At 37.1% G+C, this 25,745-nt stretch overlaps 2 protein-coding genes across 2 annotated transcripts; both read right to left on the bottom strand.

Moving 5' to 3' along the window:
* Positions 1-1,589: 1,589 nt before the first annotated feature.
* On the bottom strand, positions 1,590-19,212 carry LOC105045878 (probable methyltransferase PMT23). Its single transcript, XM_010924305.4, has 8 exons — positions 18,562-19,212; positions 7,787-7,936; positions 5,948-6,218; positions 5,726-5,836; positions 5,021-5,192; positions 4,668-4,928; positions 2,685-2,879; positions 1,590-2,596 (listed from the first exon to the last, which is right to left on the bottom strand). Exons 1-8 carry the CDS (start codon positions 19,051-19,053, stop codon positions 2,392-2,394), a joined length of 1,857 nt encoding a protein of 618 aa, XP_010922607.1. The 5' UTR covers positions 19,054-19,212; the 3' UTR covers positions 1,590-2,391.
* A 420-nt stretch (positions 19,213-19,632) lies between these two features.
* LOC105045879 (gamma-interferon-responsive lysosomal thiol protein) lies at positions 19,633-25,238 on the bottom strand. Its single transcript, XM_019850389.3, has 6 exons — positions 24,857-25,238; positions 24,341-24,406; positions 23,577-23,717; positions 22,078-22,170; positions 20,797-20,913; positions 19,633-20,639 (listed from the first exon to the last, which is right to left on the bottom strand). The coding sequence occupies exons 1-6, from the start codon at positions 25,103-25,105 to the stop codon at positions 20,478-20,480; spliced, it is 828 nt and encodes a 275-aa protein (XP_019705948.2). The 5' UTR covers positions 25,106-25,238; the 3' UTR covers positions 19,633-20,477.
* Between the last annotated feature and the right edge of the window lie 507 nt (positions 25,239-25,745).

Here is a 25,745-nt window from a genome sequence, read left to right as displayed (position 1 = left end):
ATATTTTATATAAATTCTATCTAAAACTTGCATAAAAACAAAAAAGGGTATATGTTGCTAAGAGGGTCCATTTTGCTACTAGATTAAGAGTTTAGCATTTCTGACAATGTTTCACTAAAATTTTGCAACTTAGGAGACATAAAGAAAACAGTATCTACCGGATGGTCGTGATGCTATCAATAATTAAAAAATCTAGAACCAAAACAAGATGCGCATTTTTGGTTAACGTAGTTCTCTTTTTTCTATTCTTCAGTAAGTATAGCAACTCTTCCTGTGGCACCAGGATAAAGAAAAGAGAAAAACGGTACTAAATCTAGCGCAAAAGAAAATTGCTCAAAAATTTTCAACAAAAAAAAAAAATTTCAAAAATCCCGCACGGGCACATAAATACATATATATGACTCGGAATGCAACCAGGACGATTTGTTAATTATAGGTATTCCCCACTTGATTTATTGGTAACAGTTTCACACTTAAGAGCCTGTACTTCGAGCAATGCTGAATCATTAGAATCGTTGTACAAGCCTGCGTATCTACCCACACACAAAAAGCCATGGCATCAAACTGTTGCCCGCTTAAGCCAGTTCTCTTGCTGGAATTGCAGAACAGAGAATTAGTCCTCACGCCAAGTCATGGTACGTTATCATTGATTTCTTGCATCACCGTAATCATAATTAATTATCTTGGGCAGTAGGAATCCAATGCTATTATGTCTTAGATCACCCCAATATCGTACATAAACTATGATGACCAACTCTTGAGGTTTGGCTACAAAGAACACCAAGAAGAGCTTTTAAAAGTAACAAAGCGCTCTAAAAGAAGTCATGGTATCCAAGATACACAGGATAAAAGTAGCAGAGTGATTTAAAAGAAATCATGGCATCCAAGATACACAGGATCCTTACGGTTTTTTTCGTAAATTTCGTCAACAAGATAGTGGCTAGCCAAACCCTTTATTTCTTGTTTTCCTTTTTAAAATAAAATTTTAAAATAAAATAAATTTAATGTACAATTATTTTAAAATTATTATTAATATATTAAAATATTAATTTTATATTTTAAAAATAAAAATTTATTTTTTTAATCACTATCATCAACACTACCATCCCATCCACGCTTACCAACATTACTACCACTGACATTACCACAACACCTTACATTATTGGTACCCCACCATCGAAACTATTATCGCAACACTGCCACCTCCACCATCTCCAACACTCCACTGTCAGCATTACCACCATTTCCATCGTACCATTGCCAATACTATCGCTACCTCCGCTACCTCCAATGCGACTATCACCGACATATCTATTTTTTAAAAAATAAATCACATAAAAAATATTTATATTTTATATTTAAAAATAGAAATAAATTCTTTCTCTGTTTCTAAAAATATAAAAAATAAAGGTCATCCAATATAGGGTTACAAAGCTCATCCAATATAGGGTAAAGTTTTGATAGCATATAGTAGAGAACCACCAGCTGTCAACTCAAATGATTTAGATGGAAAGCTAAATTCTTAATTTCATATATAACTTTTCCTGGCAGGACAATCTTAGAACTAAAATTCAAAGCACAAAGACAAATACCATCCAAAAAAGATAAATGTACCAAAACAATAAGAGAATAAAATACCCAAACTCCTGTCTAACCTTGAAATTTACAGACAAAAGAGCCAAACCATCAGCGGCATTGCGTCTGTGCAAGTACTTCACATTCAAAAGATAAGACAAAAAAAAAAAAAAAAAAAGAACTTACCAGCTTATCGTCACAACTAAATGGTTGATCAATCTTCTATAAATTGTTGTTGGAATACAAGAACAGCCATTGAGAATAAGAATGACCAGAACTTCTGTTCCCATGAGACAACGAAATTAACCATTCAGCAACCAGCAAGCTTTCCCATTTTAACCATTCAGCAACCAGCAAGCTTTCACATTTATTTGGGACCAGCTGATTTCACCGATGCAGCCTACTCGCAATTCGCAATGATAAATGGAATGGAAATCACTGCTTTTTCTATGATGAATTTCAACACCTCCTCATCAGGAATGGTGGGTAAACTAGTGATAGAACAATGATCTTGTGAAATATGCCTTGCTTTAACAAAAAATTGATAAGGTGTAAGGCAACACCTAAGATCACGATGCGAATTCTTTATTATCAGAACCCCAAAAATCCTTTTTACCAACAAGAAACAATGATCTTGTGAAATATGCCTTGCTTTGACCAAACATTGGTAAAGTGTAAGGCAACACCTAAGATCATGATGTGGATTCTTTATTATCAGGACCCCAAAAATCCTTTTTACCAACAAGAAACAATGATCTTGTGAAATATGCCTTTGCTTTGACCAAAAATTGATGAAGTGTCAGGCAACACCTAAGATCATGATGTGGATTCTTTATGATCAGGACGCCAAAAATCCTTTTTACCAACAAGAAACCACCGCTTGTAGAGGGTGGTCTCATAGTGGAGCGATTGTAAAATGGGATGCATCTTCCTTATCATTTCTATGGAGTCTTGGATCAAAATCCATTTACCAGGTCTCAATATTCGGTCCATTTCTGCCACCACTTCTATGATGTTACACCTGGAGGAGTGGCAGAGAACAATCTCACAATGCAGAAACTTCTAAGAATAAGCACAAAGTAGAAGAATCAAAATAAAAGCACTTTTACCTTTGCGTAAGAGTCCCGAAAAGAAAAGTGGAATGGAGTAGATCGTATGTTCGGGGATATGTATTAAAAGCTTCACACCAGTCATGATATATGCCAATCAGCCCTCTATTAAAGATAATGGGTAAAGTATCAGGTCCATGGACAGGTACTACATTCATAACCCAGAGAGGCTGATTGATAAGTGCTGCTGCAAACCTGGTCAGATGATTAGACCAATATCAAAATTCCAACAGTAATGAAGTATTGGTTGATGAGAATCAAACTCAAACTCCAGCACAACGTGCACATCATGTTCTGTAACCAAAGTGACTGATCACACACACGAGTGTTCATAATTCTAAATGTTTTAAGTTAATACAAATTTAATGAAATAATATCAACTTAAACGTCGAAAATCACAATAAAAAAAATTGGAGCTAGTAATGGGTGGGACATGTGCTTAAAAAGTGAACACGTTACAAGCTACTCTAAGCAACTGATGTGAAAGCAATAGTATTATAAGCAGACTATATTTGCATGTATTCCCCCGTGTTTTCTTCCAAAATCAGATCCCCAACAACCAGAGAATATGCAAAATGGCTTGACATGGATGCATATCAAATGTACTTGAAAATGACTGGTGATGGTTTCTCATTGCATTGTGTTTTCTTTGGTTAAATAGTGAAAAGTTTTACATCATTTCCCATTCCCACATTATGAAATAATATGAGACCAAGACATTCTTTGGTTTCACAGATCAGTTCATCCGGTCGTTTGAGCAACTGGCAACATGCAATATAGACAACCTGCATGATTGGTTAACTCAAATACAAGTACATTAAATTATCAGGAATCTGGTCTCTGCCATCTCCATTTAAACTCAAGGTTGATCATATACCCAGAGCTTCAGACAGGTGCTAAAATCATGAAACTGGTAAGACTTCATAAAACAAATCCACAAGCTGCTTAATGAAAAAAATATTAGGAAGTGATGAGAGATTCGAAAAGGTAATGATGGCTGCTAAAGTTTTATGACTTTATTAGTTCTGTAACTTCTTTCATTGAATAATTATTCTCTCCAAGTCAGTAAATGTAATGGTGGCAGACGAAATGGCACTGGTCTCAATAAGTTTCATTCACTAACAAAATGAATAATGACATGATCATGACATGTATTAGGCAAGATATGATTGTATAGACAACTTGTTTACAGACTACCAGTACTAGATGAAATATTAGAGTGCAAAATCATCATCAAATGTTGCACATAAAGTTCTGCTGGATTCTCAGATGAACTAGAATTGAAGGCAGGGGTAATTAATTGAAGGTGAATTTCAGTAGAATAACTACACTAGAGAAGAGGCAATCTCTTGAATTAAAAAAATAGAACTGGTGCTTTAAAAAGTACAGAATTCATGGTCAAAAACTCTCTATGGAGTTGGTGTTACAAGCTGCAGAATAGAGGATCCTGAATCAGGTATAAGGATCAAGTTTGATCTTGTAGAGGGCATGAAGATGATTGAAAGGATGTTGAAGACCTGTGTAAGCTTGCATACTGATCTACTGAAAGGTCATGATGAAGAATAGCACTCTTTGTAATTATCACTAGGGGGCAGTCATAAACAACCAAACATTTCACCACATCAGGTGTTTCATCATGGTCAAGGGCCTCAAGGCCATGATCTAAAGTGCACAGCAACTATGCAATCCTGGTAACATTCAATGAAACAATAAGGCTGACCTAGATTTTAACTATGGACAAGCGCATCTTCTCCATATTATTAGAGGGGAAAAAAGAGGGGAAAGAAAACTTTCACAAAAAATTTGACACCGGTAGTGGTAAAGATCTATCATCATGAACATATACTCTTAGCAAAATTTATAAGATATATTACACTCAAAAAATAAAAGTGACCCTGAACATAGAGACATATCTTTCTATTATAGAAATTCACAACAACATGAACTTAAAATAAATATACTGTCAAGACAAAAATGCCTTACCCTCCAAAACCAGCATTCATATCCATTACATTACGAATACTGGACCAGCTGATCCCAAGATCATGCAAGTATGCTTCTGATACAAGTGTTTCCCAGTGCTTCATGTCATCATCATATTTTTCTTCAGCATACATCCCATTCAGTTCCTGAGGCACACTTGAAATTCGAGTTTTAAGTCTCTCAGGCCAGGAAATAGGCCAATTGTATTCTTTGCCAGACCTATTTGGGAGTGGAGAAAGACAACTGTCAAGGGGAGCATACCTGCAATCAGAAACAATTTTAATAATATGATTATGAGAAATAACTAACTTTAGAATACTTGTAATGATATAAAATTAGAACATGGATAATACCATGAAATGTTAGGTCCATCCTTCTGCAAACACAAAGATGGATTGTTTATTTTTCTCTGCTCATAGCAGGAATTTGAAACAGGCTTCTGATATATTACAACTCCAATTCCAGTAGCATCCATAGATTTCACCACCATCTTCCAGCAAATGGAGTCTGTCAAAAGTACCATAGCTGCAGGAAGAATCAAAATATGAAAAATCCAGTAAGATGGAAATGACTGCCAACATACCGCTCTTTTGCCCACTTTTAGTCCAATCCCTACTATTCATTCAAAGTGAATGCAGCACCAGAGAAGATATTTGAATTCATAAACATACACCTAAACTAATGCAGATAAATATGCCTAGAAGGAAGCATGAAAAAAGAAAAATATTTATTGCTTTCTATTTTTGGTTCTTGTATGGGAAAATTGACATACATAGATAAATAGATAATACATTTTATCTGAAATCCAAATAATTAATACAATTATTTATGAAGCTTAAAGGGAGACAATGAAAACAAAAGTGTATTATCATGTATTTTGCCCTAAACATGGTAAGATTTATGGCCTGATATTAGCTGCCAATGATGCCCACCTTTTCCACCATTCCTATCAGATTTCTACTCTAAAAACATCTAGCAGCTTCAAACATAACAAGAAAGTTAGGCTGAAATTATCAACGAGATGTTCATATTATGAATTTAGACAAACTTAACCTCACCATTCCAGATGGTTTGATCTCTTGTATTATCACGATAAACCGGTGTTGCAGACCATACAAAAAACCCTCCAGGCCTCAGAATCCTATTAAGATCCAACAAAGGCTTTCCACCTACAATTGATGAAGGAAATCTAAAGAACAATAAATGTGCTACAGTTGACTAGATAAAGAGGAATGTGTAAAAAGTAACCCAAAAAATCATGATTTGGCAATATAACGTACCATTTGCATCCCAGTGGACCCTGCACCTTGCACAGTGAATTAAATCAAATACATTATCAGGAAAAGTAAGCTTTTGGGTTCCAATTACAGAAAGAAAGGCTGGAATTCCACGCTCCAAAGCAAATTGTATTTGAGCTTCATGCTCATCCTTTGGGGCAAACGACATGGTTATGACATTTTTGTCCAGCAAGCATCCACCAAAGCTTGCAACACCACAACCAACATCCAGGATAACTCTTGTGCGCCTCCCCCATTCAATAGTTGGCAGAATCTGGTGAAATCCAAAAACAGAAAGAGGCCTAGTTGAGATAGACCCTAATGCTAAACATGAAACTGAGAGTTTTGAATGATCCAGTTATTTAAACCACAAATGACATACAAAAGGTTCCAGAAAAGTCCATATCCTTCTAAAGAATCCTCATATACTTGCTATTAGTAAACATTAATTGACACTTACATCCAACTCTTGGAAGGTACTTTGAGGCAATAACAACAAAAGAAAAGACAAGAAAAATAAGATGAGAAGGATTTGCTTTTTTTACTTTTTTTTAAGGGCCTGTTTGGATGTTGGTCGATCTTATTGGGAAGATAAGATCCTCCCAATAGTGTACTTAGTATTGAAACTACAGTGGAAGGATGGATGTGGCGGTGGGTCAAAGAGATCGTGGAAGGCATGGTGATAAATAATCCTTAATTTACATGGATAAGATAAAATCACCTCTATAAAGAGACTAGTTATCTCTAAAAATTTAGCTTAGCTGTCTCTGCTGCTATTAGATCTCTTTGAAACACTGTCACCCAAACGAAAGTTTTTGGCCAGAAGATCTTATCAGAGAGAGAGACAATCTTTGAGCTGTCCAAACATGCCCTAAGAAACTTTGCTATCCAGCAATATAATTGATATAAACCTATATTACATCGGCTCAAGTGTAGGCATCAAATATCATGGTCTATCTAGGAGATTACAATCATCTTGTTCCCAAAACTGGAAATAAAAAGACTTGGTTAAGAAGTCATTGATGCTAGAGTATATATGCAATATATGTGCTATTTGATATCCTTCTGGTGGCATTCTCACCATGGTAGTGATTACATCCTCTTGTGCATATGAGAGCTCTTCTCTTCTCTGACATCTAACATCATATCAAAGCTAGGTTGCAGGAGCGTACATTTAGTCTTCAAGTCAATTATTCATCTAATTGACACATTTATCATCTTAAAATTGTTTCATCTTGATCCATTCTCAGTTGTCATCTAGAGCCATTTCGTCTTGACATATTCCAGATTATCACCTTAGGTCGTTCCTTTCATAACTCCCTTATTCCGTCATGTGCTTAGCTCAGATGAGACAAGATAAAGGATGATAAGGACTAATATGCATTATTGGCCCATTTCCTACTCATTTCTTAATTTGACTTATTTTCTGGAACATGTTGTGAAACCAAATAAACAGATAAGCTTGTCCATTGTTAATTAACATGGATATAGATACACATAATTTCATGAATCAGAGAAAAACTAGGTGAAGATTAAATAAGATAAAGAAGCAGAAGCTAGCTAGGGACCATCCATGTCTAGGTAATGTTGATATACAAACAAAAGCAGTAGCTAAACCAGAAAAGATGTATGCCAGATTTTTCATAAGTTTAGTAAGGATGTTAATATCAAGGAAAAAAAAAAGATTATACATCAACTACCAAGCCTAAGGATACGAAAAGGCAACCAAGCAGTGAGTGGGAAGAGACAGGGGATATCCAGAGATTATGTGCTTGATATGGAATGCTTTCTCTTTGATGTAAATGAAAAATATAACATCAATGATATAGAGTTTACACATACCTGCTCAATGAACTGAATGTAGCTTGTTACTCCCTGTTTAAATTGAGTTCCGCCTCCAGGGAAAACAAGATAGTCACCAGATCTCTGCACCCAATTTTGGTCTTTCTTATACTCAACCAATTTAGGGTGAGGAACATTGTTATACCAAATCTGTACATCAAACAAGAAATCTGGTCAACCTAGTTTCCTCAATCCATGAAATGATGGTAAAAATATATGATTGACAAATATCTTTGATGATGAATTGATTATCCATTTTTAAATTCACAAATTCGAATGGAAAAGTCTCAAACTAATACTTTTGACCATATAATTAAAGAATGAGCATGTTTTATGAGGAATAAAAATTCTATCATTTGATTCAAAGCTAATGGACATGGACATCAGTTACCTGTATCAAGTATAGCACTGCTGAAAATAGGAGCATTTTCAGAAACTCAAGAAACAAAAAAAATATGCATTTCAATGGAGCATAATCAGCTATCAAGTTTTGTTTACAGCTCACTGACACCCTCAGGTAAAATTTTTCAACTATATGATGTTGCTAGATAGAATTAGCAAAGAGTGCATCTCAGTACACAATGGAAGTCTAGATGATGAAGATTTACAAATTTAACCAACCGAAACCAAGAACACTGAGTGCAATTTTTATGGGATTGAAACATGTATATAGCAATACAGAATTTTTTTAAAAGAAAGAAGAAAGCATTGTCCAAACTGGAAATTTACAAGTGAATCCTTTGGATGTCTGGCTCACCAAACTTCGATGAGATGCCAAGAGGAGTATACACTTGCACCCACCTAGTTTCAGTTTCTTTTGAGCTCTGACTAAAACATATAATAATGTTTTTTCACTAAAATGTGCTTCATAGAAATGTTTGAATTGCGAGTGGATAACCACACTTAGATTCTTTTCAAAATATCATATCATTTAATATTTTGCAGATTTTCTTGGTTAAAGAATATATATGCATTTTTTTAACATCATTATTACTCAAGGAAATACTGGCCATCTTAAATTACAGTATTAATGTAACTATAACATGAAACACTTAGCACACTTTATACTAAAATTGACAAAAAGTTATAATATTGTTTTATTAACTTTTCATACGTGTCATGTTACTAAAGGTTAGAATTATTTTTCCCTCATCTTATTCACTGCAAATGCTCATTAATTTAAAGATGCAAAAGAAACTTTGGAAAAAAAAAATCAGCACATATGGCTGGGAGCATGTAACGGCCCAGTTACTTGGGCCTGTAAACCTTTGGCAGCCCAACAACAAAAAAAAAAAAAAAAAAAAAAATTTACAAAAGAAGGAAGACTCCTAATTGGAGTCTTCTTCCTTCCCGTTTCCGGCGAAATCGGACTCGAAGAGTCCAGCTAGGGTAGGAAACCTTCCCTATAAAGACTTCCATTCCTCCCTTAGGATTTTTCAACAAAAATTTCGAAGAAATTTGAGGGATTTGTGAAATTTTCTCAAAGGAGGCACCGTGAGCGTTGATTGGAAGAGAAGGGCCGCCGGAGCTGTTTTTGGCCGTCGGAACAAGGTACGTTCCTTCTCCCTTTCTTTCGAATCGATCCTCCGGCCATCGGATGCTTGGAAGCCAACGAGATGCCGGTTCGGGCTCAAACAGGGACACCCCTGTTTACGCTGTTTTCTCCTTCCGCCGCCGGCAGCAAAGAGGGGTGGGGCTGCCACTGAAACGGTAGCCTCGCCGTCGTCGAGACGTTGCCGGGGAAGGTGGCCGGAGGTGGCTCACCTGGCCGGATGAGGGGGAGGCGCTCGGAAAGAGCTCGGGTCCCCTGTTTTTGATCGTGGGGAAGAGAAGAAGCCTCTTCTCTCTTCTCTAAATAAAAAAAAAAATTTAAATATATATATATACATACATATATATATATAATAAATAAATAAAAATTAAATTATATATATATATATAATAAACAAAAAAAAGGGGGGGAACATAGGTAAGAGTTCCGATAAACCTCAATATACAATTTTTAAAAAAAATTTAATTTGATTAAATTAATTTATTTTGTTTGATAGGAGAACAGTCTAACGACCAGGGGGACAACGAGTAGGGTTTTGATTTTCAGACTATAAGGCTGTGAATTTGATTTCTCATTGATCGAGGTAAGAATCCTGTACATGATCATCGCTAAATATATGTTATTTATTTGTTAGTCTTATACGTTGAATTTGCAATATCGAATTTATAATCGATGAGTTTTCTATGCTCGAGACATTGATATATGGCTTATATGAATTTTTTTTAAATATGAGTATGTTATAAAAAGATTTTTACGATTGATGGTATGAGTCTTATGGATATGACTTATCAATTTCATCATTCTGTAATTTGAAATAATTCGATAAAATCAAGAATTAAATGAAAAAGATATATTTTGGACTAGCCTCGACATATGAATCAGCTGGTCAGGAGCTCATGCCTGGGACAGCCCGTCAGGAGCTTATGCCTGGGACAGCCTCTCACGGGCTTTCGTACGTGGGACATCCGGCCAGGAGCTCATCCTGGGACAGCCTTGCAAGGCTTATATGAAAGAATAATTGGATTGGGAAGAGATTGAGATATGGTCTGGGTTAGTCCAAAGCCAAAAAGGGATAAAAGATTGACAAACCGAAAATGTGAGAAGATACAACATATAATATGTAATTCAACAATGAATGAAGACTTCACTTAATGATATATGATGATCCATATTATTAAATACATATTTATGACAATATTTCAGTTATTATATACATATGAGTCTTCATCAAATTGATTTCAAAAATATTACTTTTATCTACTGGCTTGATGTACATGTGCAGTGATTCTTACTGAGCTGGAGAAGCTCATATTTTCCTTCTTATTTTTTTTTTTTAGACTCACAGGATGCTTAGTTGGATGGTTTAGGCGAGAGCAAATGAGAACTGAAGCTTTTAGTAATTCAGTTAGCTTAAATTCTCTGATACCAATGAACATTTGAATAATTGTATTAAACAAGTTTACATTCGATTTGAAGTTGTGACTCGGTTGATTGATTTGGTATTTACTTGGTTATTTAAAATTTTGAAGTGTTAAATTATTAGGCCTTACATGATCCTCAGGGCATTGCTCTAGGGTTGTGTGGCCGTGTCTCGTGCCCAACTCAGGTGCTGGGTTTGGGGCGTGACAGAGTGGTATCAGAGCCTAGGTTTAGGAATCCTAAGGTTCATTTCAGAGGAAGAGTATATGGATAGACTTTTAGATGGAAATTGACTAATATGAGATATTTTTCTTAAGTTCCTGACTAAAGTGAAACTGTGTAGGTTGTCATGGCACGAGGGACTGAGCGTGGGCGAAATCGGAGACCTACTCGATTTGCGGATGGCTCTAATGCTTGAGAGCCAGCTATGCAACAAGAAAATGATCCACCCTCACCGGATGATGATGCACCACAACAAGAACATCCTACTGAGCCTGCAGAGGTCACTCCCGGGGAAGAAACTCCAGGAGAACCTGAAATTTAATTTGGGGAACAAGTTACTGTAGCTCAGTTAATGCAAGTATTGGTACAACAACAAGTGGCTGCAAGAGAAGATATGAGGAAAATGTTAGAGGTGCAGCAAGGACAACAACAGCAGATCATACAACAAATATTTCAGGAGCGACAACCCCAGCAGCAACAAGGAGCTGAAAATCAGTATGAACGTCAAGTCAATTTATTAGATTTCAAAAAATATGCACCACCGGCATTCTCAGGGACCTCAGATCCTATGGAAGCTGAAAGCTGGCTAAAAGCAATAGAGAAAGTTTTCCATGCTTTGAGATGTCCTGCTGAAGATAAGGTCACTTTTGCCACTTTTATGTTACAAGGTGAGGCAGCCGATTGTTGGAAGATGGAAATTGAAAAGATGGAGCCAAATGATGTACCTTTTATATGAAAAGAATTTAGAAAGATCTTCTATGAGAAGTATTTTTCCCAGAGTATCCGACTCCAGAAATTTTGAGTGTTCGATCGACTGGTACAGGGCCACATGACAGTTGCTCAATATGCAGCCAAATTTGAAGAATTGTCGAGATATGCCCCTGCATTGATAGCTGAGAAAAATGTTCGAGCCAGAAAATTTGAGAATGGATTAAGGAATAGAATCCAACAATTAGTGACTGTATTTAAGCTGCCCACTTATAAAGAAGTTGTTAACAAATGCTTAATAATAGAAAAAGGATTTAATGATGCTCAAAAAGCAAGAGAGAAAAGTATGAAGAAAAGGGGTTGAGCAATTGATTCTCAAGGTCAAAGTATCAGAGCCTTCAAACCAAAGACCCCAAAACCAAGCCAGACTGCCACTGAAGGTAAAGTACAACCTCAAGGGAGCCTTATATGTTATAGGTGTGGAGGACCTCATTTTAGACGAGATTGCACATGGTCCGGGGGACAAAGTTACAAATATGGACGAGATGGTCATAAAGCAATTGTATGCCACCGTGGAGGAGGATTACAGAGTTAGCAGATGCCTCAAAATTATCAGAATACCCCTACAAATTGGGCACCCCAAGATGTACAAAGACAAGATGGGGGACAACAAAAGATAAGAACCCAAGGACGAGTCTATGCACTTACACAACAGGATGCTAATGCTTCTAACTCAATGGTGACAGGTACTGAATCGACCCCCCTATTTCTTTTAGTATACATGTCAGGAAATATTATATGCTTACATATATATGAAAATATAGCCTTGAATGATAAATGAATATTATGTAAATATCTGACAGGTATGATTAAAATAGCATCCAACGATGTCTATGCTCTATTTGATCCTGGAGCTACCCACTCTTTTATAGCAACTAGTTTTATTAAGAAGACCAATGAGATGTCTCCTACACCTTTAGAAAATGATCTCTGTGTCTGCACACCAAGTGGAGAGGTGATCTTGGTTAATTCAATTTGCAAAGATTGTATACTGAGTATTGAAGATAGGGAGATGAAAGCAGACTTATTAGTCTTAGAGATGAAGGACTTTGATCTAATCTTGAGGATGGATTGGTTAGCAGCATATCATGCTACAGTTGATTGCTTCAAAAAAATAATAATGTTTCAAATTCCAGATCAATCAGAGTTTAGTTTTAAGAGTACTAAACCCTTCTTTCACCAGAAGTTCATCTCAGCTATCCGTGCCCAGAAATTTCTTAGAAAAGGATGTGAAGGATTTCTAGCCACTGTATTAGACACTCAAGATAATAAGCTCAGGTTACAGGATATTCCTATTGTGAAGGAATTTTCTGATGTCTTTCCAGATGACCTGCCTGGACTACCTCCTGATCAAGAGATTGAGTTTTCTATTGACTTGATCTCTGGTACGAGTCCAGTTTCTAAACCCCCTTATCGAATGGCTCCAGCAGAATTGAAGGAATTACAAAAGCAATTACAAGAGTTGTTGGACAAAGGATTCATTAGACCTAGTGTGTCACCTTGGGGAGCTCCGGTATTTTTTGTGAAGAAGAAAGATGGTAGTCTTCGTCTTTGCATAAACTATCGAGAATTAAACAAGGTAACAGTGCGAAACAAATATCCTTTACCACGAATCGATGATTTGTTTGATCAGTTACAAGGGGCACAGGTCTTCTCAAAAATTGAACTTCGTTCTGGCTACCATCAGTTGAAGATACAGCCTGGAGATATATCAAAAACAGCTTTTCGGACTAGATATGGGCATTATGAGTTTTTAGTCATGCCCTTTGGTTTGACCAATGCACCGGCAGCCTTCATGGATCTTATGAATCGGGTGTTTGCATCATACTTGGATCGATTTGTAGTTGTATTTATTGATGATATTTTGATTTACTCGAAAAGCTCACTCAAGCATGAAGAACATTTGAGGATTGTATTACAAACTCTGAGGAAAAAGAAGCTGTATGCAAAGCTACAAAAATGTGAATTTTGGATGAACAGTGTTACTTTCCTCGGGCATGTCTCTCCAAAAATGGTATTTCAGTTGACCCAAGGAAAGTGGAGGTAGTAGTCGACTGGAGCCGACCTACTAATGTATCGGAGGTACGTAGCTTTTTGGGATTGGCTGGTTACTATCGAAGGTTTGTGGAAGGTTTCTCTTGTATTGCTATGCCTCTATCTCGTCTAACACAGAAATAAGTAAAGTTTGAATGGACAGATGAATGCGAGCAAAGCTTTCAAGAGTTAAAAAGACGATTAGTGACTGCTCCAATCTTAACCATTCTATCTGGAACAGAAGGTTTCACTATCTATAGCGATGCTTCTCGTAAAGGCCTCGGTTGTGTTCTGATGTAAAAGAAAAAGGTGATAGCTTATGCCTCTCGACAATTGAAGTCATATGAGCGAAATTATCCTACTCATGACTTAGAATTAGCAGCTGTGGTTTTTGCTTTAAAAATATGGAGGCATTATTTATATGGAGAGCATTGCGAGATTTTTACAGATCATAAAAGTTTAAAGTATATTTTTACTCAGAAAGAGTTAAATTTGAGACAAAGAAGGTGGTTGGAGCTATTGAAGGACTATGATTTGACAATAAATTATCATCTCGGGAAGGCGAATGTTGTAGCCGATGCTCTAAGTAGAAAATTTTCTGATGAATTGGCTGCTCTAATTACCTCACAAAAGCCTATATTGCTAGATTTGGAGAAATCAGGAATTGAAATACGACTACATGATTCTCAAGTTCAACTTGCAAATCTTGTACTACAGCCTACTTTGATTGAAAAGATTAAAGCAGCTCAAAAGGAGGATTCAGAGTTACAAAAGGTCATAGAAGCAGTGGAATCTGGTATACAGACAAAATTTTGGACACATGAGGATGGGTCATTAAGGTTTGATAACAGACTATGTGTTCTTAAGATTCCAGGATTAAGGGACGAGATCTTGGAGGCTCACTGTTCAGCTTACACCATGCATCCTGGAAGCACAAAAATGTATCAAGATTTGAAAAGAAATTTTTGGTGGTCTGGTATGAAAAGGGATATTGCACAATTTGTAGCCCAATATTTGGTATATCAATAAGTAAAAGCCGAACATCAAAGACAAGCAGGACCATTACAGTCTCTTCTTATTCCTCAGTGGAAATGAGAGCATATTACTATGGATTTTGTGACTGGGTTACCTAAAACACTTCGGAATAATAATGCTGTATGGGTAATTGTTGACCGATTGACGAAATTAGCGCATTTCTTACCCTTTCGAATTGGTCTTTCCTTAAAAAGATTGGCAGGCTTGTATATAGAACAGATAGTACGACTGCATGGAGTACCAGTTACTATTGTGTCAGATCGAGATAGTAGATTTGTTTCTCAGTTTTGGAAGAGTCTTCATAAAGCCCTTGGTACCAAGTTAAATTTCAGTACAGCTTTTCATCCTCAAACTGACGGACAATCAGAACAAACCATACAGATCCTAGAGGATATGTTAAAGGCTTGTGTTATGGACTTAGGTGGAGCATGAGATAATCACTTATCATTAGTTGAGTTCGCTTATAATAATAGTTATCAAGCAAGCATTCAGATGACTCCTTTCGAGGCATTATATGGAAGGAAGTGTAGATTGCGCATTTGTTGGGATGAGGTGGGAGAAAGAAAACTGTTGGGACCAGAAATAGTGCAACAAACAGTGGAAAAAATACACATGATCCAGGAACGGCTTCGTACAGCTCAAAGCAGGCAAAAGAGTTACGCTGATAATAGAAGAAGGGAGCTGGAATTTCAGGTAGGCGATCATGTTTTTCTGAGAGTTTCTCCCACTAAAGGTGTAATGAGATTTGGAGTTCGTGGTAAGTTGAGTCCAAGGTCTATTGGCCCTTTTGAAATTTTAGACAGGATTGGAGAGATTGCATATCGGTTAGCATTACCGCCGGCTTTATCTGGTGTACATAATGTGTTTCATGTATCAATGTTGAGAAGGTATATTCCAGATGCAAGTCATGTGGTGAGTTATGAACCTTTGCATCTTCAGAAAGATCTGACTTATGAAGAATATCCAGTACGGATTGTTGACAAGAAGGATCAGGTGTTACGGCATCGAAGTATTCCTTATGTGAAGATCCAATGGAGCAATCATAGCGAGAGAGAGGCTACATGGGAACTCGAGACAGAAATGAAGATCAAGTATCCACAACTATTCGAAAACTCAGGTATGAAAATTTCGAGGACGAAATTATTTTAAGGAGGGGAGATTGTAATGGCCCAGTTACTTGGGCCTGTAAACCTTTGGCAGCCCAACAACAAAAAAAAAAAAAAAATTTTTACAAAAGAAGGAAGACTCCTGATCGGAGTCTTCTTCCTTCCTGTTTCCGACGAAATCGGACTCGAAGAGTCTGGCTAGGGTAGGAAACCTTCCCTATAAAGACTTTCCTTCCTCCCTTAGGATTTTTCAACAAAAATTTCAAAGAAATTTGAGGGATTTGTGAAATTTTCTCAAAGGAGGCACCGTGAGCGTTGATCGGAAGAGAAGGGCCGCCGGAGCTGTTTTTGGCCGTCGGAACAAGGTACGTTCCTTCTTCCTTTCTTTCGAATCGATCCTCCGGCTATCGGGTGCTTGGAAGCCGATGAGATGCCGGTTCGGGCTCAAACAGGGACACCTCTATTTACGCTGTTTTCTCCTTCCGCCGCCTGCAGCAAAGAGGGGTGGGGCTGCCACTGAGACGGTAGCCTCGCCGTCGTCGAGACGTTGCCGGGGAGGGTGGCCGGAGGTGGCTCACCTGGCCGGATGAGGGGGAGGCGCTCGGAAAGAGCTCGGGTCCCCTGTTTTTGATCGTGGGGAAGAGAAGAAGCCTCTTCTCTCTTCTCTAAAAAAAAAAAAAATTAAATATATATATATACATACATATATATATAATAAATAAATAAAAATTAAATTATATATATATAATAAACAAAAAAAAAGGGGGGGAACATAGATAAGAGTTCTGATAAACCTCAATATACAATTTTTTTAAAAAAAATTAATTTGGTTAAATTAATTTGTTTTGTTTGATAGGAGAACAGTCCAACGACCAAGGAGACAACGAGTAGGGTTTTGATTTTCAGACTATAAGGCTGTGAATTTGATTTCTCATTGATCGAGGTAAGAATCCTGTACATGATCATCGCTAAATATATGTTATTTATTTGTTAGTCTTATATGTTGAATTTGCAATATTGAATTTATAATCGATGAGTTTTCTATGCTCGAGACATTGATATATGGCTTATATGAATTTTTTTTAAATATGAGTATATTATGAAAAGATTTTTACGATTGATGGTATGAGTCTTATGGATATGACTTATCAATTTCATCATTCTGTAATTTGAAATAATTCGATAAAATTAAGAATTAAATGAAAAAGATATGTTTTGGACTAGTCTCGACATATAAATCAGCCGGCCAAGAGCTCATGCCTGGGACAGTCCGTCAGGAGCTTATGCCTGGGACAGCCTCTCACGGACTTTCGTACGTGGGACAGCCGGCCAGGAGCTCATCCTGAGAAAGCCTTGAAAGGCTTATATGAAAGAATAATTGGATTGGGAAGAGATTGAGGTATAGTCTGGGTTAGTCCAAAGCCAAAAAGGGATAAAAGATTGACAAACCGAAAATGTGAGAAGATACAACATATAATATGTAATTCAACAATGAATGAAGACTTCACTTGATGATATATGATGATCCATATTATTAAATGCATATTTATGATAGTATTTCAATTATTATATACATATGAGTCTTCATCAAATTGATTTCAGAAATATTACTTTTATCTACTGGCTTGATGTACATGTGCAGTGATTCTTACTGAGCTGGAGAAGCTCATTTTTTTTTTTTATATATTTTTAGACTCACAGGATGCTTAGTTGGATGGTTTGGATGAGAGCAAATGAGAACTGAAGCTTTTAGTAATTCAGTTAGCTTAAATTCTCTGATACCAATGAACATTTGAATAATTGTATTGAACAAGTTTACATTCGATTTGAAGTTGTGACTCGGTTGATTGATTTGGTATTTACTTGGTTATTTAAAATTTTAAAGTGTTAAATTATTAGGCCTTACATGATCCTCAGGGCATTGCTCTAGAGTTGTGTGGCCGTGTCTCGTACCCAACTCAGGTGCTGGGTTTGGGACGTGACAGAGCACAAGTGCTCTGAAGTCTGAAACAAAAATTAAAAGCTATTTTTAGAAATTGTAGATGATATAACCCTTGTTCTTTTGTGGTATATTATCCTGTAATTATAGAATAATGAGTGTTAACTACAACTGGACAGAATGATTCTAAGCTCGACCATGTAGTCCAAATTTTTAGCCATGAAGACAGATCATCGGTGTAAAGATCAGCACAGCAGAGATTGGGTTACGAAGGTGGGTACAACGCGAATTGACCTACAATTTCAACGCCATCACAGAGTCAGAGTAAAAGTGGGAAAATTCAGAAACAAATCAGAATCAAAATTCAACATTTTTTTTTTTACAGGGCATAGATCACACTTATTGGAAAAAGTACAGTAAATCCAAGAACTTCTTAGCAGACCAAAATACATTTTGACAGCGGAAAGAAAGCAAATCACAAGAAAAGAAAAAAAAAGGACAATAAAGAAACCTAATCAGACAAGCCAATCACAAAACAAAAGGAGATCTTTAACAATAGACCATCCTTTGTATCATGTTTCAAGAATTCTTGAACTTCTAACTCGGGTCATATGAAACACATCAATAACAAAGAATCCAGAAGAAAAAGAAACTCGAAGGCGAAACAAAAACGGCTGGCTTACCGAACTATCAATCTCACCATGTCTCTGCTCTTGGGCCACGGCACCGGCACCTTGTAACCCGGGGGCAGGGGGACGAGGCAACTCGGGCTCGGCTTGGGGCAACGCCGCTCTCGATGCTCCATGTGCCGCCTCGACTTGAGCTCCTTGATCGCCCTGATGTTATCAAGACAAGGTATGTAATCCACCACATCGAACCCCTTCCCTCGTTGACAGATCTCCCATCGGAACTCAAACACTTCGTCGCTTCCAACGTCCTCGACAGATTCGATAGGATTAGGGTTTGCATTGGGGAGGGGGTCAGGGCTTGGGATGGGAGAGGGGCGGGAGGGAGGAGGTGGGAGGGGGTGGGTGGAGGCTTGGAGTTCTCCAAGGGAGGGGAAGTAGGAGGAGAAGAGGCTATTGGTGGGGTTCGAGAAGAGGAAGAGAAGAAGGATGGATAGGAGAAAGAAGGCAAGGGCTAGGAGGAAAGGGTATTTTCTCTCGGTCAGTAGGTTTCGTATCGACGGCATTTTCTTTTCCCTTTCTCGGAGAAGATGGCGATGGAGGTGGGCTTGGCGGTAACTTCTTGCGCGATACACGGAGAGATAGTGAAGGGTTAAAAAGATGAGGGGATACGATAGAGGAGAGAGGCGCTGGGGTTCTGCACGGTTGGCGAGGCGTGCACACGGTTGGAGTGGCGGAGTGCATGGCACCTTTATTTATTCTTTGGACTACCCTTGTCCAAGATGACCTCCAACTCCAAGTGCGCGAATGCGGTGCTTGGTGATTGATCCAACCTTTGTTTTGGTACGCATAGCCTTTAAAGGATTGGACCGATCCTTTCTTGCCACGTTAGATGATTAATGGACTTTTATTGGAGTATAATCCTTTTGGCTGCAGTTGGTTCAGATATAAGGCAGGCAATAATCCTCTTGGCTTGTTCTAACCAACAATTTCTCGCAGGGAAGAGATCTGAAATAATTTTTCTATCTCCCAAACAGCAGTTTAGAAAGAAAGCATAACTTAGAACTGCAGTCAAACTTGTCTAAGATGGTCATGAAGATTCCAAATTAGCTCTACTAGAATATTTCTTAGTATTAAAGCATCTTTTATACTTACTGTTTACTTTTATGGTAAAAATTATTAACCAAAAATTATTTAAAAAAATAAAATTGAACAAAAATTTTCAAACTCATGATACAGCTATCCATGTGAGCTTCATTTTACTGTTTTTGATATCCTATTCTGAAACCAAGTGCAGCCTTTGGTGTGTGATCATTTAAATGCAGGATTTAAAGTGCTGAATCGCTGATGTGGTTATATACAACTACAGGAGAAGAGAAACAAATGTTTTGCTTGAATGCAGTACAAAAGAGAAAAGCCTCTTAAATGCAGGTACATTCACCAGATGTAGAGTTTCTTGATCCTTATCAGAACTATGAATAAAAGATTAACTTTACAAAACCAACTATGGTAATCAGAGTAATTTCCGGTGGCAGTCGGTAGCCTTACATCATTGTCCCTAGCAATTTGTCCTAGGAGGTCTTGCCTATGAAAAGAGTATTTGGAAAACATGATACAGGCAGACCACAAAAGACACATAAAACGAAAACAAAGAATGCAATACGAGGATGTAAGAGTAAGAATAATATGGTTAAAAGTGTAAAATGATAACCATAGCCACTAGAAGGCAAACACATAACAACATTTGTAAGAGGTAAACAAGGTTTTGAAACAAATAACATAATATCTTCACCAAAAAAAAAAACAAATAACATAATATAACAAAAAAAAAAATCAATGCTCATGCTCTTTGGAATGCTGCTGCATGAAGGTGGAAAGCTCTTTTCTTCATTTTTGAATAAACATACAAGGTGCCCTAATAGCATTGCTAAAGGACACAAAGGTGGAAAGTTATTGTTACATTTTTTGTCCCTCTTTTTAAATAAACATTTTATAGTTGGTGGTTTAACCATACAGAGCTGCTACTTCCTATATAGAGGACCTCATTTTTCATAAGAAAAAAGAAAAAAATAGGAATGATGTTTTTACCAATAACAATATTGTCGTGTCTGCAAGATGCTTGACTAGATACCTTAGCATGGCTTGCCAGTCCCTAGAAGACAAATAGCTCTTATTTATTAGATTTGTTGTTGCCACCAGAAGAAGACATGGTAGTGGAAAAACATGTCAATCAAAGTCTATGATTTTTTCTTCATTTCATGCTTCTTTCTAGTTGCAGACGAGCTGGTCATATCATTAACGTGGCACACCTGATCTCCTTGGTTGGCGTTAGTCTCCTGGGAAATTGTAAGAGCTTGTCCTTCACAAGCCTTTGGAGGCTCACCATCATAAGCTTGACAGATGTATTTTTCAAAGTTCCGATAATCCTGAAATGCAAAGAGTGTCAGTTCTTTGTTAGTGGAAAGAATGATTGGCAATTCATCGCATATGATAATCATCCTAAGAAACAGGAAATTCATTTCCAATAAAACTGACACCAGACACATAAATCTCTTCACAAAAAGGTATGCTTTCTTTCAGAATCAAATAGGTAAGTAAGAGTTTCTTTTTTAAAAAAAATTATATAAGAGTGTAAACTTGAAAAAAAGAAAAAAAAAAAACAAAGAATGCCACTGTTTTATATCATATGAACTTACATCCATGCCCTGAAAATTAAGATATTAATCAACATTTCTGATGCAGATGTTGTACTTAAAAATAGAATGCTATATATGAATTGGAGTCAGTCGACCAAGCAATAAGAAGGTCCTTATGGTATTACTGCCAATTATAAAATTAAAATGTGCTATTTAATTATTTCTTTAAAAAAATACTCTGCTATTTAATTAAGCTCATCAATATTGGAGTGAAAAAATCAGAATCATTTTCTCATGCAAAAGAGGATCGAAAAGAAAAAAAAGATCAGAATCCTTAAGAGTTAATTTTCCCGGATTTAGGTTAAAGTAATGTAGGTTATGATGAAACTATATTAGCCGTGTGCATAGATTTATTTTGATAGGTTTAGTACGGATATATGGGAATAAGGATGCTCTAGAAGATAAATGAGAAAATAAGTAGAAGGAACAAGAAGATAAATCACTACTTGGGGATTGAAACACAAGGGCTTCCAATTACAAGGGTTCTCCTGCATGAGTTTGGGAAAAATCATTCAATATCAAGACCTTTAAGATGAGCCATAAAAGCATCAGCTGATTTCCAACTAAGAAACTCATATGCAATCGAAGACTCTGTCATGCTTAAAGCAATGAACCTGTATGTCCAACATTCTGAATTTGAATTGGAAAGAAAATATTTACTTGTAAATTATAACCGATGCAGTGCTTTGTACAGATATATAGTGGAAGACGGACTACTTTCGCTCTCCAGACAGTTGAGGCATGGTTTCTATGTGAATGCTCAACAAATCTAATGCAATTACTGAAATCTCTACAAGGAAATGACAATATAAACACAGCTCAGAGGTATTGAAAGGGGAAAAAAGACATAGGTATTGAAATGTTAAGAGTATCAAGTTCTGGCAGAGAACTGACATCATAAAGTGGCTTTGCATCAACTACCACCCAAGGGACATATGTATGAGAGGGCTGAAGAGCATCTGTCTGTGCTGCATACTGTAGTTCAAGCTGCAAAAGCATTCCACATAAACAATCAGGCTAAGTTAATGTGCGGCATTTACCTTCCTCAAAAAGACAAAAAGGCATTGCACATCCGCATACTTGAGCACAGGCTAAACCTTTATTTCTTTCGGGTCATATGCATATTGTGACACTAAAATTAAGAAGCATATCATTCATCATCTTCTAAAACAATTAAAGATAACAAAAATGTGAACCTCAGACATATTAGATGTGCTATAGCAACAAGTTGTCATGTTAGTCAATGTGAATATTTGTGACACATACATTGGACCCAATCCACTTCATGTATTAGAATGTAAAATAGAGATATGAGCACAGCATGTTTGGCAATTAACATAATTAAATGGAAAAATTACAATTGTAATTATAGCCATAATTTTGTCAAAATATGGAGAAGTGCGAAGAACCAGAAGAATAATATGGATGTGGCAAATAAAACAAATTGTAGATATGAGGAAATAGAGGAACTTGATTTGCCAATCTAAATCCACATCACCTTGGATGAGTAGATTTAATCTACGAGGAGCCTTGTTCCATCTTTTTGCAGCAAGTGCATCATAAGAACCAAAATGGATGAAGTACAAGAACACTAAAACAATGATGTGAGCTTCATATAAACTTTATTTACTAATTGAAAAGGTATGCATCTCAGGACCACAAAGTTGCAAGCAACCCAGTCTGCCACATAAGATTTGGATCAACCAAGAAAAGCATGTTATACTTAAGCAACAAGCAGATCAATACAATTTTGAATGGACTCTCCTCCATTCATTCACATAAAAAGGAAATGGTAATAATTATCATCTGATGGGTGGTGTTTTGAACTCTGAACAACCTGGTTAAATGCAAATAAGATAAGTTCATCACCCAGTAGAAACAGACTTTGGACATATTTTGGTCACAAGAACCCTTCATTCTCCAACCCTTTTTCCTTCCCCCCCCCCCTTTTTTCTAAAGTTAAAAAGAACATGATTGGAGTGCCCATCAGTCTTCATTCATTGAGAAATTGAAGAAAAGGAAGACTGTTAGACCATTTTTGATTCTATTTTTTTCAAGCTGAAACTCATAGATTCTGTCAATTGAACTATATGATCCAACAGAGGAAAGCTGATAGAGTTTCTTCTGTGATTATCACCTCATTTTCAGAAGAGCTCTAGGAATGGCCATTATATTGAAAAATTCCTTCCAACAATTTGATAAATAAGAAAATGTCTTTATCAATTTTTATAGTTGTTTAGCACCGAGTATGTAAATAAAGTCATTTTGATAGTTTCTTGACTGATATAAGATATAACTAGTCCGTATTGAATGATAAACTATCCCAATTTTACCACTCATTAGTATGGAAAAACAAATGATCTATTTAAAAATATATGCAGTATGTAACCAACCTTTTCCCCGTATCCACTATTGTAGCAGTCCAAGACAGATGTTGAATCCAAACCAGTTTGTTGGGAACAAGATTTCCACTCGTCGTATCTAAGCTCCATGACCAGATGCTCAATACAGTGGATGAAATTGAAATGTTCTTGCTGCATTACATACAGAAGAAGTTCATACGAAACATTGATGTAACTAAAAGACAGTTTTTCATTTTATGCAAGATGTTTGTCATAATTCACCATTGTGAAAGAAGATATATTTTTGCAGCAAATCAAGATATATTAACGTGTCCAACAATTAACACTCTAGAAAACATAGTTTCTGTAAAGTTTTAAGTAGAATATGACTAACAGATAAACTGCAACTCTGCCACTTAAGTGACTAGGGACACCTGAATAGTTGATGAAAGCACAAATTTGCAGAATGAATTGTTTAAATTCGATGGCTGCTCCACCGAAATGACTGCATTTACCCAACATAGAAATTTCTCTCTTCATACATTGCCATCTTGAAAATATCCACAAATAATCATTTTTTTTCAAATATCATGGATTATAGACAGAATGAATGAAAAAATAGCATCTGTGATAGAAAATAAAGGAAATCTGAAGTCAACATAGCAGATATGACATTTAGAGTTTACATCGTCACAATCTGCACAAGTTGTATGCTTCCACTTTTATACAAGACAAGACCACAATTAAATTTTTGGGATATATTCACAAATCCAAATCTAGAAGGCATCAAAGTAAAGACAGGTATACTTGCTTACCACATCAGGCCATGCACTGATAGCACATGCTTCAATATTATTCAGTTGGCATTCGTTCGGGCCATGCTGCAAAATTAAACAAGAAGGGCTAAGTATATACAGAAAGAAGGAAAAATGCACCAAACAACATCATTCTCTTGATCAGTAGCAATCATTTAGATTTTCAGCCATCATCAACTAAAGGTACGCTATTACAAATTGTTGGCAAGCAATGCTGCTTGAAGACATCCAAGCATTGTTGGTCCTTGTGGCTGTAACTAATTTCACACTGGATGGAGATATAAATGCCCCTGTGACCATAATTGTCTCCAAACTATTAAATTTCCATATCCTCCCCTATCTTTTGATATAGTAGTCGGTGTTTCATATGGGAGATGGACAGCATTCACAAAAAGACTCGTCCAGTAATTTACCAACAACGATCTGGAGAACATGATATCAATAACATCTCGAAACGCATTATATTTTAAGGATTTGTACCTCTTAAGCCAATAAGAGGAGGAAAATGGAGGCAACCTGGCATATGATGGAGTTGTTGGATCCAAGCCTGGCATTGCCGTAGGGGACGAGATCGAGATCGACGATGGAGATCAGCCCGTTGTCGAAGATCTTCACGAGGTTGTTGGTGATGAAATCGGAGCAGTAAGGGCACAGAGTCTCGTAATAGAGTGCCAGCGAGACCTTTCGAGACGAAACAGGGGAGAAAGCGAAGCAGAGAAAGGAGAGAAGGAAGAAGAAGACAACCACAACACGACCAGAATCCATGGAAACAGGGGAGAGAGAGAGAGAGAGAACGTTTTCCTTTGAAACTTTTAGAGAGAGAGAGTTCCTTTGAACTTTTTTAGGGATTTCTGGTTCCAATGTTGCCTCCTCTTCACGCCATTGGTGCTCTCGCCACGGTTGGAGTGCGGGAAGGGGAGAGGAAGCGGAGTTTGCTCCTTGAGACTGGGAAAAGTATCTCTTTCGTACGTTAAACCGCGGAATAGAATATCAAACGGCCGTGTTTCACAGATCCGATCTGGACCGTTGAAACAAAAAAGGCAACAGGCTGAAGGACGGTCCAGATTCATTTTATGCTATCTTGGTGGGCGGCTACTGTTTAGATTAAAAAGTAGCTGGGGAGAAGCGTATGGCTTTACGTTGCCCTTTTTAATTCCCCCCTTCCCTTCTTCGCTTCTTTTGACCCTTTCTCGGCATTTGACCTTGGGTTCAAAGGGCTGCAGAGGCTTCATCGCTGTCCCTCCAAGCACATGCATTCAACCAAGAAAAAGGATCGATTTACTCGACAACTGGTCATTGACCCACGCCATTTGCGTACCACCGGACACTGGCCGTGTCCAGCCACGTCGAGGTGCAGATTCCTTTGGTTGGATATTTGATATGAATGATGCATCCAAAATTAAAA

The sequence above is a fragment of the Elaeis guineensis genome, chromosome 5, assembly GCF_000442705.2.
Source record: "Elaeis guineensis isolate ETL-2024a chromosome 5, EG11, whole genome shotgun sequence".
Classification (NCBI taxonomy): Eukaryota; Viridiplantae; Streptophyta; class Magnoliopsida; order Arecales; family Arecaceae; genus Elaeis; species Elaeis guineensis.
Note: the sequence above shows the minus strand (reverse complement) of the source record. Positions and strands in the feature narration are given on the sequence as shown.